General features: G+C 48.9%; 1 protein-coding gene across 10 annotated transcripts in view; it reads right to left on the bottom strand.

Annotated features, from left to right (window-relative positions):
• Positions 1–18,124, bottom strand: part of PAX2 (paired box 2) — a 133,153-nt gene that overhangs the window by 109,193 nt on the left and 5,836 nt on the right. For 7 of the 10 annotated variants that reach the window (XM_073352922.2, XM_073352927.2, XM_073352918.2 and 4 more), the window contains exons 1-3: positions 10,854–11,543; positions 7,245–7,413; positions 5,910–6,107 (exon numbers count right to left, since the gene is read on the bottom strand). In XM_073352922.2, the coding sequence (XP_073209023.1) occupies positions 5,910–6,107; positions 7,245–7,413; positions 10,854–10,896 (410 nt within the window). In that variant the 5' untranslated portion in view covers positions 10,897–11,543. Of the gene's footprint in view, positions 1–5,909; positions 6,108–7,244; positions 7,414–10,853; positions 11,544–18,124 lie in introns of those variants that run through there. The other 3 variants (XM_073352919.2, XM_073352926.2, XM_073352923.2) reach the window with 2 other exon arrangements.

Genomic DNA, 18,124 nt, shown 5'->3' with positions numbered 1-18,124 from the left:
CCTGGGGTGGGAAATTGAATGGAAACCTGGTATCCAGCATTAGGTCAATGGGGAGATCATAAAAGGTGCCAGCCCCTTGCTGGGATCCAGAAAGAGTTACTTTTGTGTGTGAGGAGAGGTGCCAGATTAAGAGACCTGAGAGCCACGGCCCCTATTTATCCAGACAGCAGATACAGCATTAGGGCAAGCATTCCCCACCCCTGCCCTCCGTCACTGGATTACAAGAACCCACCTCGAGTCAGAGGCTTGTTCGTTGTACCTGGGCAGGTTAATCCCTGGCCGCTCTGCTAAAACAACCAAGAAAGTGGCAGATTAGCACCAGCTATGGCACTATGTTTATGTGATGTGGACTGCTGACTAGGAACTGGACTGAGAGGCACCAACTCGTTTAATATAGACCATCCAGTAGTTGTTACTTTCGGTCGTTATTGACCTCGCTCACATTAGATGCTCTCAGCAATCCAGAGTCCTCAGAAAAATCATTATCCATCCTCCAGATTTCACATCTACTTAGCGGGATGAGGAAGGTGGCAGAGACTCCAGGACTCAGCCACAAGTGACAAAGATGGGTACGGGATTTTTTTGGGAAAACTCACAGATTGAATTACAAAAGTTGTGTCCTATAGAGGAAGAGAGAGATGGGTGTGTATAGAGATTAGACAGATAGATAAAATGATGGATGGATGGATGGATCAATCCTTGACTGATGTAAATCGGCAGTGCTCCAGGATTGGATCTGTAATAATTCTACTTTGAGGTATATGGGATCTTTTAGGCAAAGACTGCTCAACAGTGGCTTACAAAGGAAACTAAGTATCTCATTTCCATTTTACAGAGGGTGAAACTAATGAACAGAGAGATGAAGTGAATTCCCCAAGATTACATATTGAGTCAGTGGCAGCTTCGGCAAGAGAATCAAAGTCTCCAGACATGAAATCCCCTGCTCCGATTGCTAGACAAGGCTGCCTGTGGACACTGATGGTTTATAGCCACATGCTCAATATTTCACAATACAACAAACACAATTCCAGGGATGATATCACCTGAATCAGTGTCTGTCTTTCCATTTGTATTTATAAAAGAACCTCATAAAAGGAGGCAGTGTGAAGATCTACACTAACTAGGAATCATTGGCCAATTATTAAATAACGTAACAGAAAACATTTTCCAAAACCAATCACATAATTCTAGAAGTGAACATATACTAGGGACACAGATTCTTGGGAGGGACTGAAAAAGCTTTATCCTGCCACCTAGCATGTGACAACCCAGCTGAGGTTTATCATGTCCAGCAAACTGCACACCCTGCTATACGAATCAGAGAAACACACAGTCCAAAGAGTAACCATAAGCATGCAAACTGACTATAATATTATTCCACAAGCCTATGACTCCTGCATTCCTCAGATAGGGATCATGCCTGTTTCTCCCAAACTGCAAATCTAACAGTACTGAAAGCTACCTCAGTACTGGAATGGAGGGGCACTTTGTCTGTGGGCCGGGTCCACACTTGGGAGACTGTACAATATATTGAGTGTTAGAGGTAGGTAAAAAAATAATGCTTAGAATAGATTGGGGGTTGAATCCTTAACTACGGAACTCTGAACATGGTTCCATGATGTGCTGTTCCTACTAAAGCACACAGCATAACTCGTACAGATCTCAGTGGGTTATCATAACATGCACAACCTGGGTTCTTAAGGTTCTCCAAGAGCAGCAAAACAAAGCCAACACCCCTATTGACATCAGATAGCCTCGTCCCAGTGGGAAGTGATATCTGACACCCCAATTCATACTAGAAACGCCACTGTTCTGCTAACAGCAATGCGGACGCAAACCCAATTTAAATAGTCCATATTTAAGTGATCAGAGATAACCAGCCTGCTTCCATGTGATAATGGAAAATCTCTCTAGTCATTTGAGATCAACATTCATTGTTTGCTATGTTGCTGGAATTAGAACTTTATGCCACTTAATTGCTTCTCAATGATAGATATACAATATCTGACTTATAGGTATATAATACATTAAACCTGCACTAATTTATATTATTTAATATATGAAATGTGTACTGGAAATCTCCCATATTAGACAACCACCCATCTTGAGTCTACCAATTGAAGTCTATTTTGTCCATTGACTAATGCATTGTGTATATTTATTCGCCACCGTTAACAGAAGACCACCAACTGGTAGGCAAATGATTTTTGCTGATGTCTTGAGGGTTACGATAGGTTTTTCAATATACTCTGTATGAAGAGCTAAAATACAATGTTGCAGCATAGGGGTTACATCGGCACAAGTTTGGGATGATCGTGTTAGTCACAAGTGGCCCAGCCGAGAGTGAGTTATAAGTGTTGTCCCAAATGCATGCTGATCAAACTTTTACAGTCCAACATGTATTCTGTAGGTGCCACAAATTTAACAGAAAATCGATTTAAAACGGTTTTAGGAAGATTTTAAAAATTTCACGTTGACTATTTTTTGTATCCTTGCACCTAGAAACTCATGTGCCTTTGTTAGTCTTAGTCCAGCTGTACAGAATTCAGAAAGAGCAAAATCAAAATGTAATTAGTACATTTTCAGAACCTCTTAAAATGCCCTAGAAGAGCTTTTTTTTAATACATACAAATGTCACACATGGCTTTAAAGTCTAATATATTTGGTCTTTCCAGAGACAAACGCTATTCTCATTTCCTGCTAGAAAACCGGGCTTCTGCCATTTCTGCAAAGATCTAATTTCTAGAGCCCCTAGACACTGGACTTTAAACTTGTCATTAGTGCACGTCTGAAAACTGCCCGCGGTGGACTTTGGGCCAATACAGTTTTGGGGGTAAATTCCACATTGCAGGGGAAATGAAATGTTTTTTGTGTCAGGCTGGTTTTAAGAAATGGCGTCTGTCTGAAGCCGCTCAGGGAGTTGGAATGTTAGAGTAAATCCAGGGAGGGCCAAATTGGTGATCAGAGAGCAGGTGAGGTGGACACAGGTGCATGATAAATGCAGTTTGTCACATGACTCGGCAATTTATCACACATATGCGATGTCTACATGATCTGGTTATTTCAAAATGTTTGTTTCGACAATGGAAGAGAATGAGAATTTGCATTTTAATTGTAAACGCAGTCCTGTCTCTTTCTACTATCTTCTCAGTGTTGTTCCCACTGAGTGAATGGTGAAACTTGCATTGTTAATGGCAGCAGGATTGGGCCCTTGTATTCTTTCTATTTCCTGTTCTGCTGTGGTTCTCTCACAACACACTGCTGTGTTCCTCCCCAGCACACATCCTAAAATGGTGCTTTTTGTATCATTGTCCGCAGCCATTAAAGGAATCATTTCCTTGCAAGTCTGGGATTCTGGGAGCCCCACACAAAGTTAATAGGTGAACAAGAAGGAGGTTGGGCCTGCATTATGAAAGAGATTGAAGAGAGTCTTAATCAGCAGAAACTGAAAAGATCCCATTCTTCCTTGGCAATCTCACACTGAAATATCACAGTGGTGAGAATTGGGGCATCACAGTTGGGCCTATCTGATATAATAATATTTACCATTTATAAATCAATATACATCCCCAAAGAGTTGTAGTTAGCTAATGAACAATGTCCCCGACCCCTCTGAGATATGTCAGTATTATTATCTTCATTTTAGAAGCGAGGAAACTAAGGCACAGTAACATCAAGGCAGCACAATAAATCAGCAGCAAAGGTATGATTAGACCTGGAAAGCATGTGGCTCTGGTCTTGCGCATGAATACGACACCGTGCGGCCCGCTGCAATGTGTTACTCTTCCCAAATAGGTTACAAGTCCCTGCCTTCAGTGGCTATTGGATGTCAATTTGCTTTTGGCTAGTTAACCCAGCATGCATGTTCCAGCTAAGCAGACTGCATCTTTGCTCCTCTCTGAAAGAATGTGCTGTTCCTTCAAAGAACCTAAAACCCTTCCTCTGGACTTCTGGGGCATTGGCTTAATTCCTTTCAGGGATATCTGGCTGTCCTTCCACAGCTGCCTTGTAAGGTGTCTGAATGTCAAACTCTTATTATTTCAATACCTGACTGAGAGAGTAACAGGGACCTGGAGGTTTTTTAGGAGGGTGTATAATTACTCGATCAGTATTATGTTACCCTGTTCATAACTTAATAACCATTTTAATACAGATGGCACACACAGGGATAATTTCCTGGGGTAGCCTAGCAGTATATTACAGAGACTGTGTGTCTGAGGGAATCTTCTTTAGCCAAGGTACATTCTACCAGCTAATTCTACCTGCTGTTTTCAAGATGATGTGGAATAATTCCATATCATTTGCAAAATATGTAAAGCTGTTTATATAGGATGTGAATTTGGGATATATATGCTGCCTGGGTTATCAGACTTATTTTGATAAATCTCCCATGGATAGCACAAGACAAAAAATACTGTAGTGTTTCCCCAGTGTTTATTTTTCCTGATGTTGGTGTGAACATACAGGGTTTTTCAACATCCTGGCTACACCTAAGTGTAAATATACAGGCATATGCATGTATGCACTCACCAGATACTACCATGCTGGTCAGTGTGCATGTGTCTCTAAGGTATGTGTATATATACTCCATGTAGTGTGTGTATTTTTGTGAGTGTGTAGACTGTATATATATTATTATATATATATTATTCTATTGGAGTGGTATTTGTATCTGAGTGCATAAATGTGTATGTTTTTGTAAGTGCCTGACTATATGTGTTCCAATATTTCTAATAGTGTGGCATATGTGTGGGTAAGTACCTACAGTCTTGTGTGTGTTTGTATCTTTGTGTTATTCTACCTGGGTCGGTGTGATATTTGTATATGCGCCTGTAAGTGTCTACCTGTGTGATGCCAATGTGTGACTCTCATGCATGTGTGTGTTGTTTATACATGATTATATGCATCACAACATCTTGCAGCATTCCCCATTTTGTCACCTGGAATATATCCTTTTTGCCACCAAAGAAGGGATTCTTTCCCTAAGGGGTGGGGAGGGGTGGGTGGTTTGTTTTACATCCATCCCGCTGCAATCAAAACTTCTGCAAGGGGCTGTGATCTGTGCAGGTTCGAAACAGCAGCTAGACGCCTCGTGGAGCTCTTCCCTGCCTTCGGAAGAGGCGTCCTTGCTGGCTTAGCAGCTGCCCCTGGGGGTGGGGGGAAGGAGCCTCGCATTTGGGAAGCTAAATCTGTTTGTTTAAGATAAACAAACATTTGGTGGTTTAATGGCTCAGGAGTGCGGGCTGTGATTGTCTTTAGATATGGGCGCTTTTAATCTCACAGTCTTAATTACTGAAAACACTGGCATCCATTGACACGAGGCAAAGAGCGCTGGAGAAGCAGGACGGAAGGAAGGAAGGAAGGAAGTCTCCTGCCAGGTGCCTACCCTCGCACTCCCAGCCCTGCCATGCAACACCCCGCGACGCGCACTTTCACCCAGTCATTTCACCCAGCTCCCTGCCCAGCCGGTCCCCTCCGGCGGCCGCCCCCGCGCGCCGTCTCCGAGCAGGCTTCCAGCACCAGCAGGCCCCAGGAGCGGAACGCCCCGGGCTGGGGGTTCGCCGCGGGGGCAGGGGCACGGATGGGGCGCGCTGCCTCCAGGGACTAGCCCGGTCACCCCGGGCCTGGGGGAGCGGGGAACTCCAGGGCCGCAGAGGCGGCGGGTGCCTTGGAGGGGGGAATGTTAGAGCCCCCCGGCCCGGGTAACCCGTAGGCGAAAGGAACTGGCTGGCTGCCGGCTGGGAGAGCTTTATGGGGGCCATAAAAGGGAAGTGGCCGTGGGGGGAGGGGAGCTGTGGGAAAGGTGGGTCGGGCTGGGCGCAGAGGAGCGGGGACTGGCCCGGGGGCAGCGAGCGCCTGGCCGGCCCCTGGGGCAGGGCGCTGGGTGCCGGGCCGAGGGGCGCCCTTACCTGTTGATGGAGGAGACGCTGGGCACCGTGTCGTTGTCGCAGATGCCCTCGGCCAGGAGCCGGTCCCGGATCTCCCAGGCGAACATGGTCGGGTTTTGTCTCTTGTACTCGGCGATTTTATCCACTACTTTGGGGGTCGCCACTTTGGGCTTGGAGCCGCCGATCACGCCGGGCTTGATGCTGCCCGTCTCGTAATACCTGCTCCAGAGCAGAGCGCGGTCAGTGCCCGGGGCCTGCGCTCCCCTGCCCGAGCTCACCCGCACCTGGCCACCGGCTGCCATGCCCTGTCCTCCCGCGGCCCCGCGCCGCCCCCGCGCCCCGCAACTCTATCTGCCCTTGCTGCCGAGCGGAGCCTCCCCCGCCTGGGGCCTGGGGCGCCATTGCCTGCCTCCTGGGCGGCTGCCCTGGGGCGGGGGGACCTGGACAGTGGAGGTGGGGCTGTGCCCTTGTGCGGCAGCGGGGTGTGCTGGGGAGCCCGGGGGCAGGGGAGGTGGGGCTGTGCCCTTGGGCAGCGGGGTGTGTTGTGGGGGGGGGGTGGAGGGAGGCGGCTCCTTTTTCCACCCGAACTCCAGGCCTAGCCAGCGATGGGGAAACAAAACGGAAACCGCCCCCCGGATAAAATGCAGAGGGATGGGGGCCAGTGAGGGGCCCAGGGACACAGCCGATCGCTGAGCTCACCCCCCCCCCTTTTCGCTGATGTTTTCTCCTCCTTCCCTGGCCCCCCCATTCTCACCCCAGCCCTCATATTTTCTCTCCCCCGCTGGAAGTGCCTGGCTGTGCCGCAGGAGGCGGAGAGCGGTTTGCTTGGCCTGGGTGCGCAGCGGGGATTTCGGGGCTCCCCGCCCTCTCCGCTCATCTCTGGCCCTGGCACCCCCACGTCCCCGCATGGCCACTAGCTCGGCACGGTTTGGACACCGCTTGTGCAAAGGGCAGGTCGGAGGATGGCCGGGAGGTTCCGGCACAGGCAGCCTGTTTCCTGAACCCCAAGGCCGGGCTGAGGCAGGTTCCCCCACCCGAGCTGCCTCCCGGGAGATTTCACACCAAATTTGGTTGCGACCGTTTTTTTAAGGCTGCTCGGCAGAGTGGGGGTGGGGTGGGGATTTTTTCCCTTTTCTTTCCTACTCACAAAATGTTCCTGCTTCAGGTTATTTCCCAGGCAAAGGGGAGGGAGAGGTGGCTGGGGGTGGGGAGGGGGGCTGTTTGTCCTGCAAATTGCTCTTCTCCCCTTTCGGGCTGCGTGACAACCTGGGGGCGCAGAGGGGGACCCAAGGGGACGGGAGAGGAGGCAGTTTGGAGGAGGGGAGGGGATGCACCCGCTGCTCGCCCGAGCCTTACCTGCCCAAGATCTTGCTGACACAACCGTGGCTGACCCGCAGCTGCCTGGAGATGTCACAGGGTCGCACTCCCTGGTGAGCCAGCTCGACTATCCTTTGTCTCACCACGTCAGGTAGGGGCCTGCCGTTCACAAACACCCCCCCGAGCTGGTTCACTCCCCCATGCCCTGCTGGGGAGAGAGAATAAAAAACACAACAACCCACGCACCCCAGAAACAGACCGTTAGTCGGGGATAGTTAGCGACCCGCGGGCAACATCTCCAGTGACTAGCTATGAATGGAGGCGATGGAGGGGGAGAAGGGTGTGGGGAAGGACAAGAAAGAAAGCAAGAAAGCAAGCAAGCAAGAAAGAAAGACTCTTAAACACACCCTAACCCAGAGGAGTGAATTTCCTACGAATGTCACTTTCCTCTCTCCACACACCCAGCTACTTTCCTGCGGCGATTGTGCCCCTTTATTCCCAGGATCTCTGATGGAGCAGCAGAATGTCAGGGTCATTATTCTGGGGACGAGCATAGATCCCCAGGCTCGTGCCGGTTCGGCGAGTTGGGAAGAGATTTTCTCCCAAACGCTTGAGTTTCCCTTCTAGAGGCTCCAGGCAGAGCCCTCTTCCTGCAGCGGCTCCTTCCCCTCTCACTTCATTCCCGTGCCATGATTTTCTATCACATTGCCTGCTGCTTTTATTTCCGCACCCCTCACCCCGGAGAATTTTTACCTGGTATAGCTCGTTTTCTCCATTTATTTTCGGATAGCTCTGAATTAAAGGTGAAAGGGAAAGAAAGAAAGAAAGAAAGAAAGAAAGAAAGAAAGAAAGAAAGAAAGAAAGAAAGAAAGAAAGAAAGAAAGAAAGAAGTCTTTGTGTCCCGCAAACGATTACAGTTTATATAAACAAAACCTCTCTCTCTCTCTCTCTCTCTCTCTCTCTCTCTCTCTCTCTCTCTCTCTCTCATAAGCTTTCGGTCTTTTAGGGGGGGAAAATCCGCCAGAAAAAAAAACTCGCCTTGATTTTTTTTTTAAACAAGGATTCTGTTCAAGGGGAAATAAAAATTCCCCATTCGCCCCTCTTCAGAAAAAAACCCAGCTCGGTCTTCCATGGGGTGCCCGAGTTGCCTTTTTTCAGTAATCATTTGGATGAATACGGGAAGGATGGGGCTTTGCACCTGCTAAATGTTTCAGGCAGGAAGCGGCTGCCAGGAATGAGGAAATCTCTTCATTCGGATATTAGCAAAATACGAGCTGTCTTTGTGACGCTCGCACCTAAGTGTGTGCGCGAGAGGTCCAAATGCGCATTCGTGGATATGTGTGTGTGCCCATAAATATTTAGAGAAGGTATATCTTCATTTGCCGCGATCCCTGGGTGTCTGTAGCGATAGAACTGGGGAGTGTGTGTCTACTGTGTTTAGAGCCTTCCTTTCACCCAGAGCTAACCTGCTGCAGAGATCTTCAGCTGGTTTTGCAGTTGGCTGAAAAATGATCTGTTTGTATTTTTGCTGGGTTTTTTTTTCTCTCCTGCTTTTGACACTGACTCATTGGCTCTGAACTTAGTGGGAACTCTCATTGCCCTGCGATCGATCCAAGTCCTTCTTCACAAACAGAGTTTTTTCATCTCTCACAACCGCCCCCCCGTGCCCTCCATCAACACCCAAGAAACACCCTCCAAAATGCCATGAGCCTAACCCCGGGATGGTTTCTTTAGACCGCTCTTTTCGGCCCGATTAGATTTTTTTAAAACCCCTTTGTGAAAAAAAAAATACTTGGGATTATTGGGTGGTGGTAGTGGGGCATTTCTTCCTGCCCTCCACCTCCGGGATCCTTTGGGTCTTTCAGGAATGGTGCGGGTGGGTTTTGTCTCCATGCGTCCAGACCACCTTTTGCACATGTTGCCTCTAAAGTTACAAGCCAGCCGTTTCTTCCACACCTCGCTGATAAATAATTCAAGGCACCTTGGATAACTCGCATTACAGAATATTAAAAGGCAGCAGATGCAAAAAAGATTAAAAAATTAATAATTCAAATTATTGCACCCAGTGGTTCCCCCCATCCCCGGGCTTGTTTTAGTTTAGATCGGTCCCTTTCAAACCTTATTTTCTCTCTATATATACACACACATCTGTCCCTTTGAACAGAACACAGTCTGGAGTCTGTATACATGTGTGAGCGCGTGAGGAAATCAGCGCTTATGTGTGTTATAATTGCCCGCTCATATACGGATTATATATAGGGCCCAAACTGAATCACGCTTTCTTTTCAAAATTCGGCAGCAAAAATAAAACGTTCCCAGATCTGCCTGGGTTTTCTTTAAATCATCCGCTGGGTTGTGAAATATTTTTATCGATTAAATACATTTTCCAAATTAAATTAAATGCAAAGGTATTGCAATCAATTAAAAAGAAAGCCGCCGCCGTGCAAACAAAATATTTCCAAACGCTGGGCGTATTTTCAGTGAATATACTTGGGAAACAATATTTTTTTCCCCTAACAAAATCGCTCAGAAAGAAGCAATTTTGAAAAAGAAATAAAGGTGCATCCAACCCTCTTCGTGGGCTTTATATGTTTGCTCTTTTTCTTCTTGCAAATCATTTTTTAAAACCCCAGATATTGTACTGTGTATCCTTTAAATATTGGGTTATTTTTAACAGCTGGCAGGGCAGCGTCTTGAAAAGTTTAGCCTGGAAAGTTACAAATTGTTCTTAATTATTCATTTCCTGACTCAGTATGGTCTCTAGCTCAGATTTTTATTTTTACTTCTGTCTTTTTAAATCCCTGAATTATTTTCCCTGCCTGCGGTTAGCTCAAATGAATTGCAATTTCATTATTACAATAATTGTCATGGGTTGTTGTTTTTTCCTTTCCCCCCTCCTTTGATTGAAATGAGATTCTAGACTGAAAACATATCAGAAATCCACTTTCTTGTATGTCAATAATGCATTTAAAATGCACCCGAGGGATCTGGTAAATAAATAAATTAAAAAGAAAAAGAGGGGGATTGTGACTTCTTAATAACCCTCGAAAATGCCGGATTTCCAAACAATATAATTGTCCTCTTTCTTCCTCTAATTCATCCTTAAAACAAACAATCACCTTCCCAGTCATTTAAAAATGACATTTACCCCCTCTTCAGTTTAAAGAACAAAAAATGGCAGGGAGAACTGTGGTTCCACACATATATATGTATTAAAATTTTAAAAAATAAAGCTTTGACCCACGTCGCAGAATAAAATATAAACGATCGAAAATACAAGTGGACACACGCGTCGGAATCAACTACTCCCCCTCGGAGGCACAAATTTGCAAAGTGGATTTGGAGCAAGACCTGATTTTGTTGTTGTTGTTGTTGTTCCCGTTCACACACACACTAATTCCCTCCAGTAAGTTTGGGGGGTTCCCAGGCTCCGGGATCCCCTTTGGTGGGGATCTTAGCCCCGAAGGAGATAGGGAGCATCTGTGGCCGGTGACGGCAAAGCAAGGCAGGGGTTTCGGAGCCCACCTTGGCTGGGGGAGGCGGCAGACGGCTGGGAGGATGGCCTGGAAAGAGGATCAGGTGAGGAAGAAGGGTTGGGGAAGGAGGCATGGAGGGATGCAGGAGAAGGAGCTGGGCTCCGGTACTCACGGTGCATTGCTGAGAAGGGGTCTGCCTTGCAGTGCATATCCATGGGGAGGCAAAGGAAGGGGAAGAAGTCGGCTGAAGCCGCCGTGTCGCCTCTAAAACTCAACTTCAAGACTTAGGGGAGAAAACAAAAAAGCAGCCAGCAGGGCGAGGGGAGGCGGGGGGCGGGCGCTCGGCCCTGCCCGGGGAGCGGAGAACTTTCCGGGGGCCGTGGACGGGGAGCTGGCTCGAGCTGGGGCAGAGCAAGCGGAGCCTGATGGTTCTGGTCAGCAGGGTCCCAGCGGGCAGCGAGAGGCAGCGGCCGGGGGGCAGGTGGATGTCATGGCTGGAGCGCTCGGGTCAGATCATCCCTGGCAGCCGGGTCAGCAAGGGGCTGGAGGCTTGGGCGCGTCTGAAGCAAGGTGAGGATGATGATGGTGGTGGTGAAGCAGCAGCGGCAGAGGATGATGCGGCTTCCTTCCTCTTCCTCCGCCAAGTCTGGGGCTAGTTCATTTAAGTTCAAAGTGGAGTAGAAATCCCCGGGATCTCTGAGCACCGGCAGCCCCCTCCCTGCGCCCCCTCGCCTCCTTCTGCTCCCCAGGCAGAGGGTCCCGCTCCTGGCAGACTTTCTGGCAAGGTGGGATGTGTTTGCGAGGAGCTTTGGCTGGAGAATGGAGCCTCCTCTCCCCGCGTGTGTCTCTCTAAAAGCTGCAAAGCCCCCTCCAGATCTCTCCCCCCCCACCCCCCACCCCCACCCCTCCTCGCCCTCCCCCTTTGCCGGGAGATGGATGACTTGTCAGACAAAGGCAATAGATTCCAACACTCTCTGATTCGCCAGCGCGCGGAGACGGAGCCCGGGCGAGGAGGTCCGTGCTTCTGTCACTCGGGCAGAGGAGAGGGGGAGGGGGGAGTGCCGGGGCGCTGGGGGGCGGGGAGGGGGGGACAAAACTACAGAGAAAAACGAAACTCGCGGATAAGACAAACTCCAGATAAGGGCTGCAGCGGGGACGGGGATCAGAAATTGAGGGGACACGGGAGGGTGCGCTGAGCTTAAACTGCCTGATTCCCTGCTTTGTTTCCGGCGCCTCCAACTCCCCTATTTAAGCACATTCTCTCCCCCACGCATACACGGCGCTTGTCAGTTTCATCGGCCTTTTTTCTTTTTCTTTTTTCTTTCTTTCTGTCTTTTTCTTTTTTCTTTTCTTTTCTTTTTTTTTTTTGCACCCTCACCCGCCGATGAAAGTGCTTTCCGCCTTCCGGATCCAGGAGATCTCTCGAGCTGAAGCGGCTGGGATTTGATCCACATCAAAGCTTTCTCGGTGTTTAACTTCAAAAAAACCACACACACACACACAAACCCACAAAAAAAACCTGCTGTAGTATCGCTTTGAAGTGGCATATTTGGGACTGGGAGATGACAAATCCGGGGGTTACAAAGTTTCTCTGGTTTTGCGCGCGCGCGTCTCAAAATAAGGAAAATAAAACAATCCCGGGTCTCCCCCCACCCCACTATTTGTTTATTTTTTTTTCCTTTCAGGCAGAGGATTTACAAAGTATTTCGGAAACGGGTCGAGAAGTAAAAGAGACGGCTTTGACCTAACAAGAGAGCAGAAGAGAAACGCCTACCTCGGGATAAATAAATTCACACACGTGAAAATGGGGCAATTTGCAGTGAGCTCAATGTTTGTTTCCATATGTGTTTATTATCATCATATGAAACGCTGTTCGTTTCCCCTCTTCCTTTCTTGGTCCCTCCTTCCCCACCCCTTTGCTTATCTGTCACAAAATACCCCCTTTGTTTTCTAACTGGTTAAGTAAAGAATCTCCCAGAGATCTTTATGAAATATTTTCCACCGTCTCATAAATCATGTTGGCACTTCAGCTGATGTTTTATCTCTCTCTTTCCCCTGAGTTTGCAAAGCCTGATTTAAAAATCTTTCCGACACTATATATGGTTAAATGCAGAGAAAGACAACAATACCTCTTTCCAGTGTGTACATTTAAAAAAAAAAGAAAGAAAAAGGTTAAACCAGCGGAATCCAAAATATCCAAACACCCCCTCCGAAGGCTACTTTTTTCTTCTGTTTTAATGGGGGGTTTGGAGTATTTGTAGTCGGATCGGTAATAATAATTATTATTGCTGCTACAATTAATGCTAATTTTTATGAATGCTCATTATTATTGTTATCAAGCCCGGCATGACTGTGATTTCCCTCCCTGATTTTTGGAGAAAAATCCCAGGACTGAATTTCCACCAGGTGCAAAGTTTGGAAGAGGCTTGTGAGAGGTTCTGGTTCAGAGCCCCTGTGTGTGCGTAGGGAAATACTCCGTACTGAGCATTATTGCTTCTGGTTTGGGGGAGGGGGGCATCTGTGCCCCTTTCTGGAGAATTCATTTCTCCCCTCTGCAGCTCACATAGCCCTAGTCTGCCACCGGCAAACTCACTCCTCCCCATGCTGAACCCCCACCCCTGCCATCCATCCTAAACCTCCCCTCTTTTCATTGCCTCCTACTTTGCTAGCTGCCTTTCTCCACTCGCCCTGCTGAGGTGGTAGATCAAAGAGGAATCCTTTCCCCGCTCACGCACGGAGCATGTGGGGGAGGCGGGCAGGGAGGAGGAAGGGGGCAGCGTTCAGGACTGGACGGCTGCAGGTGAAGCGGGCCTCGCTGCCCAGAATCAACCCGCGTGTAAGGTGTGCGGGAAGGGGGAGGGCGTTCCTTTCCCTCCCACTGCCTGTAGATGGCGCTCTCCGGTTTGCTTTTTCTCTACGGCTCCAAATTGATACACATCAACTTCTATCGCAGGGGAAAAGTTTCAGACTAACCGGATTTGAACTTAATCTGCCACCCAGTAGCCGCAGCAAATATTAGCAAATGGCTGACAAACCTCTGACACTCACCGGCCAGCGCTGGGCAGAAGGAAAGGGAAAGGGGTGGAGGGAGGGAGACTGATAAACACACAATTACAAAGACATTTGCCATGAACTCTTCCCCCCTCCAATAACTTCGGTTTGCATTGGGGACTGGGAGACCCAGTAACTGTCCTAGTTTTAGCCCGCTGCCTCCCTGTCTGATAGCTCCTTTCCTTGATCACCGCGCCCCAAAGGCCTCCGCTGCTGTGGGACATTAGCGTTTCGGAGAGTCCTTTGTGGGAGCTTCCGCGACGCAGATGCTCTTGGGGCGTTATCACTCCTGGCTGTGTGTTAAGGACACAGCAACTTTCCTCGGGTGGGGCGGGGGGGGGGGAGCAGACGAATTTCCCCCCGAGCCTGCGGGAGTTGTCACTTTGACCTTGTTCCCCTACTACAGTCCCCGCATTAAGAAAGGGGTCCAGGAACCAGCAATGACTCCGGAGCCGCGTCGGCGCCAGCGGCTCGCCCAGTTTAACGAAACCAGTGTTTGATCCAGTTAAATCGGGTCAATTTTCCCATCTGGACAAGGAAGTCTTTTGCTTCCCCAAGAGGGGAGGAGATAATCTCAGAGAGCTCTCCCCCCCCACACACACCCCTGCCCATATCGCATCGTCACCTGGTGCCCCTTCCCTCCCCCGGCTTCCTGGAAGAATTGCTTTGTCAACATTCAAATCCACAGAACAATTTCTATTTGCGGGGGGAGGGGGGGAATATCCACGAGGATCTATGAGAATATTCCCCGCGCACGTTTAATAATTCGAGATCAGGAACAATGCAGAACTGTAGGGTCTGTTGAGAGCTCCCACTCTTCTTTTTAGGTGAAACCCCCCCCAAACCGGGCTCCCATTCAGTCAGGGTTGGGTGCTTTTCCCCGTCCGACTTTAAATGAACCTTTCTGTCTCTTTCTTTCTTTTTTTTTTATTCCAAAGAGAGTCTCTCCCCTTCCCCTAACCCAACCCCCCCCCCCAGCTAGAAACATTTACACTTCAAAAGAGGCGACCGCCTCTCTGCGGAAATTTCAAGAAAAATAAACTTTTGGAGGAGTTGAAGTGATACCGATCTTTGGATTTGCTTCATTAGCTGCTTTTCGCCGACTGATCAAGCCCAAATCTTTCCCATTGATCCCACTCATCCCCCCCCTTCCCGCACACCCCCCAATGCCCTGCTCAGCTCCCCTAAAATTCTCGCTGAATGCTCTGGGGCTGTTCCTCAAGGGTGGCAGGTTTGTAGTCTCTCTTGGAAGGGAGTTAATGAAACGTTAGTTTGGACAACCGCTTCTTCCCCGTCCCGCAAAAGTGGGGAGCGGAAGCGATTTGCGAATCTGAAAGCGAGGAGGGTGGGACTCATGACCCGAGCCTTTTTGTCCAGTTCTCTTGAGGATTCGGGCCTATTTTAAAAAATAGTTTTGACTGGGATCCTTACATCCAAACCCATAGCCCGCACCCATGTTGTCTCGTCGTTGTATATACGGCTCTAGGGTTGGAAAGGCGCCGAATCTACTGCTACGGAATCGGCTTGTTGTGGGGACAATTCTCATATTTATGTTATCGAAAAATGTTGCGAACTCCCGAGCGCCACAAAATCAACTTTTGTTTTTGCAGGCTTGTGAAATGAGTCATTGTAAATACCCTTCGTTGTTAGATGGTTTATTTCGGGGGGCCTACGCACACACACGCTTTATGATTTTACATTAAAATCCACCCTGACTACCCTCCCTCCCTTCCCAAACTCTGCAAACTCCTTTCACCCCAAGTGGGAAAAGGAGGGTCAAGAACCTTATTCCCAAGGAAGAAGAAAACCCGATCCTGTAGGTTTCTTCTGGGGAGAGAGTCAATTTGGAGGAAGGGGGTTGCCTCAAGGTGAAGTGTTTGAGGGTTTATGGAACCATTGTGTGGCTACTTGGATTTGATCCCCCGAGTTAGAGTCTGATTTGAGAGGGGTAGGGATGGGGATACACCTTGGATCTGTCCTTGATACCCCCCACGCCGGCCCGTATCCCCCTCACACACGCTGGGGAGGGGTGTGTGAGAACTCCCAAACCCAAAACTTTTCGTTTATCTGCTTTCTCCTCTTTCTTTGCAACAACGCAACTAGGGAGCTGCCCTCGGGGGGTTTTTTTTGGGGGGAGTGGGGGTAGGGAGAGGATTGCATTCAAGAAATTCCGAAATTTAAGGGCGGCTCAAAGGGAGGACTCCGGACTTCAGGGGAGCTGGAGCAGAGAAGGGGCCCTGGGAAAGGAATGGGGGGGGGTGCTGGTTAAAGTCCCTGGCGCTCTCTCATTCAGACCCCGAAATCGATGCATCGGGGAGACAAGAGGCCACTGCTTTTTCCCCTTCCCTTTTGAAATAATGTTAGCTTCAAACGAACAATTAAAAACGCCCAATATTTGTCTCGGCCCTTCCCCCGTGTGTCTCCGAGCCCCCCTCTCTCTAAGCACCTCTGGTCACGTTGGAGGATGAGTTTTTTGGAGAGCTTCTGGTACAATATGGAGCACCATGGGCTGCAATTTCACACTCCACAGCACATTCCCCCTAAAGCTACTTTCTTTCTTTTTCTTCCCCCCTCCCATCTAAGACCCCCTCTCTCTTTCTCTCTTTTGTGACTCATGGGTGGGTTCCATGTCTGGGGGACAGGCTCCTTGGGCATCCTGGCACTGGGCAGAAAAGGAAGGAAGGGGCTTTGCTCTGCTCCTTTGCTCTGCCTGCCGCTGCTACCGTTGGCTTTCCCCTCTCTGCATTTGTTTGCCCTGAATGGTAATAGCCCACGTGTGCTGCTTTTTATTCAGTAACCGACACTTTAACCTCTCCTCTTTACAAGAGAGCGTTTGCCACAAAAACGAGACAAGCCGGAGACCTTTTACAGCCTCATTGGGCGGGGGTGGGGGGAGCCAACATTGTGGAGAGACACTTCTGCAACAAAGCCACCTCTTAACGCACTGGGCCGGCCAGAGCTGGAGGCAGACCCTGGCCAGGGCTGAAAAAACACAGCAAGTAGCCTCCCAGGCCATGGACATACGGACAGCCTTAGTGCAAACTTGCGTGCATGGATATAACCCCCTACTGAGCGTGCATCTAGAGAGCAGAGATACATGCATGCAGGCACACCGCCAACGCGCAGACAGACACACAGGCTGCAAACGTCCATCAACATAGAGTCTGCAGACAATAGCACCATGCACATACACCACCAAACATACGTGTGCACAGACGGACTGTAAATATTCATGCATGTGTGCACTTCGTCACGGTGCATGCACGCAGATGGACTGCAAACTTTCATGCAAACACACCACCAATACACCCGCACACGAACAGATGGCAAACATGCATGCAGACACCACATGCATGTGAGAGGGGTGCTGACTGTGATCTTGTGTGTACTTATCATGACTACGGTGAAATGTTTACAGATACCAGACATACCTGCAAACAGATTGCAAACTTGCATGCATCTAGACAGACCCCTTGCTGCACATACATACAGCAAACATGCATGCAGAGGCAGACAGCATACCCACAGTCCCAAAGCTGTGGCATCTGGAGATGTAGGGATAAAACCCTGCCGGATCTCTTATATTTCCCCTGAATATCAAAATATTTGAAATCCTAGTTCATTTCTCCTTCCCCTGGGGATATAGGGAGGACGGAGGGTGCTTCTTATAAGTATGTGCGGGGAGAGAGAGAGGTGGACGCTGCTCGGCTGTCCCAGACAAACTGGGTCCAAATGTATCTTGATTTTGGTATGGAGCTCTGGGAGCCATAAAGCCAGCCTGTGCTGGGTTTCCCTTTGCTCCGGGCAGGAGGTAGGGGTAGGGCCTGGGATTTTTTTCCCCCGCTGGAGGTATTTTTTGTCCTCCTCTAATTTCTCCATAAAACTCCAGATGACTGAATTAGACGCTTTTTAAAGTCTCCTTCTAATCAGCGTTAAGGGGAGACCCTCCCTCTCTCCCCTTCGTCTCTGGTTCTCTCTCTGCCTGTCCAAGGCTAGTTTGCCTTAGGGGCATTTGCAAATGCTCGGATTTACAGTTCTCTCACACACAAACCCATTTCTATAACCCCACTATAATGCACCCATAAAACGGGGAGAGAGCGAAAAGTGCTGCGGATCAGCGAAAACCCCTTCGCTCTCCCATTAAAGTCCCTGGAAAGGGTAATTCCAGCAGTCCCAGGGGCCGAGGTGGGTAATGACTGCCTGGAATTCATTTCCAAAAATCATCGCACAAAGAGACCTGAGGACAGAAAGGCAGCGACTGCGTCCGGCGCCACAGTCGGCTCCCCATGTTACAGGGCCAGGCGAGCAAGTTTGGTGGAGACTTCTTCACACTCGTAAGAAAGTAACATATTTCCCAGTAACTGCTCTTTCTTTCTTTCTTTCTTTCTTTCT

The sequence above is a fragment of the Lepidochelys kempii genome, chromosome 7, assembly GCF_965140285.1.
Source record: "Lepidochelys kempii isolate rLepKem1 chromosome 7, rLepKem1.hap1, whole genome shotgun sequence".
NCBI lineage: Eukaryota > Metazoa > Chordata > Testudines > Cheloniidae > Lepidochelys > Lepidochelys kempii.
This window is presented reverse-complemented; position numbering and strand designations above follow the sequence as displayed.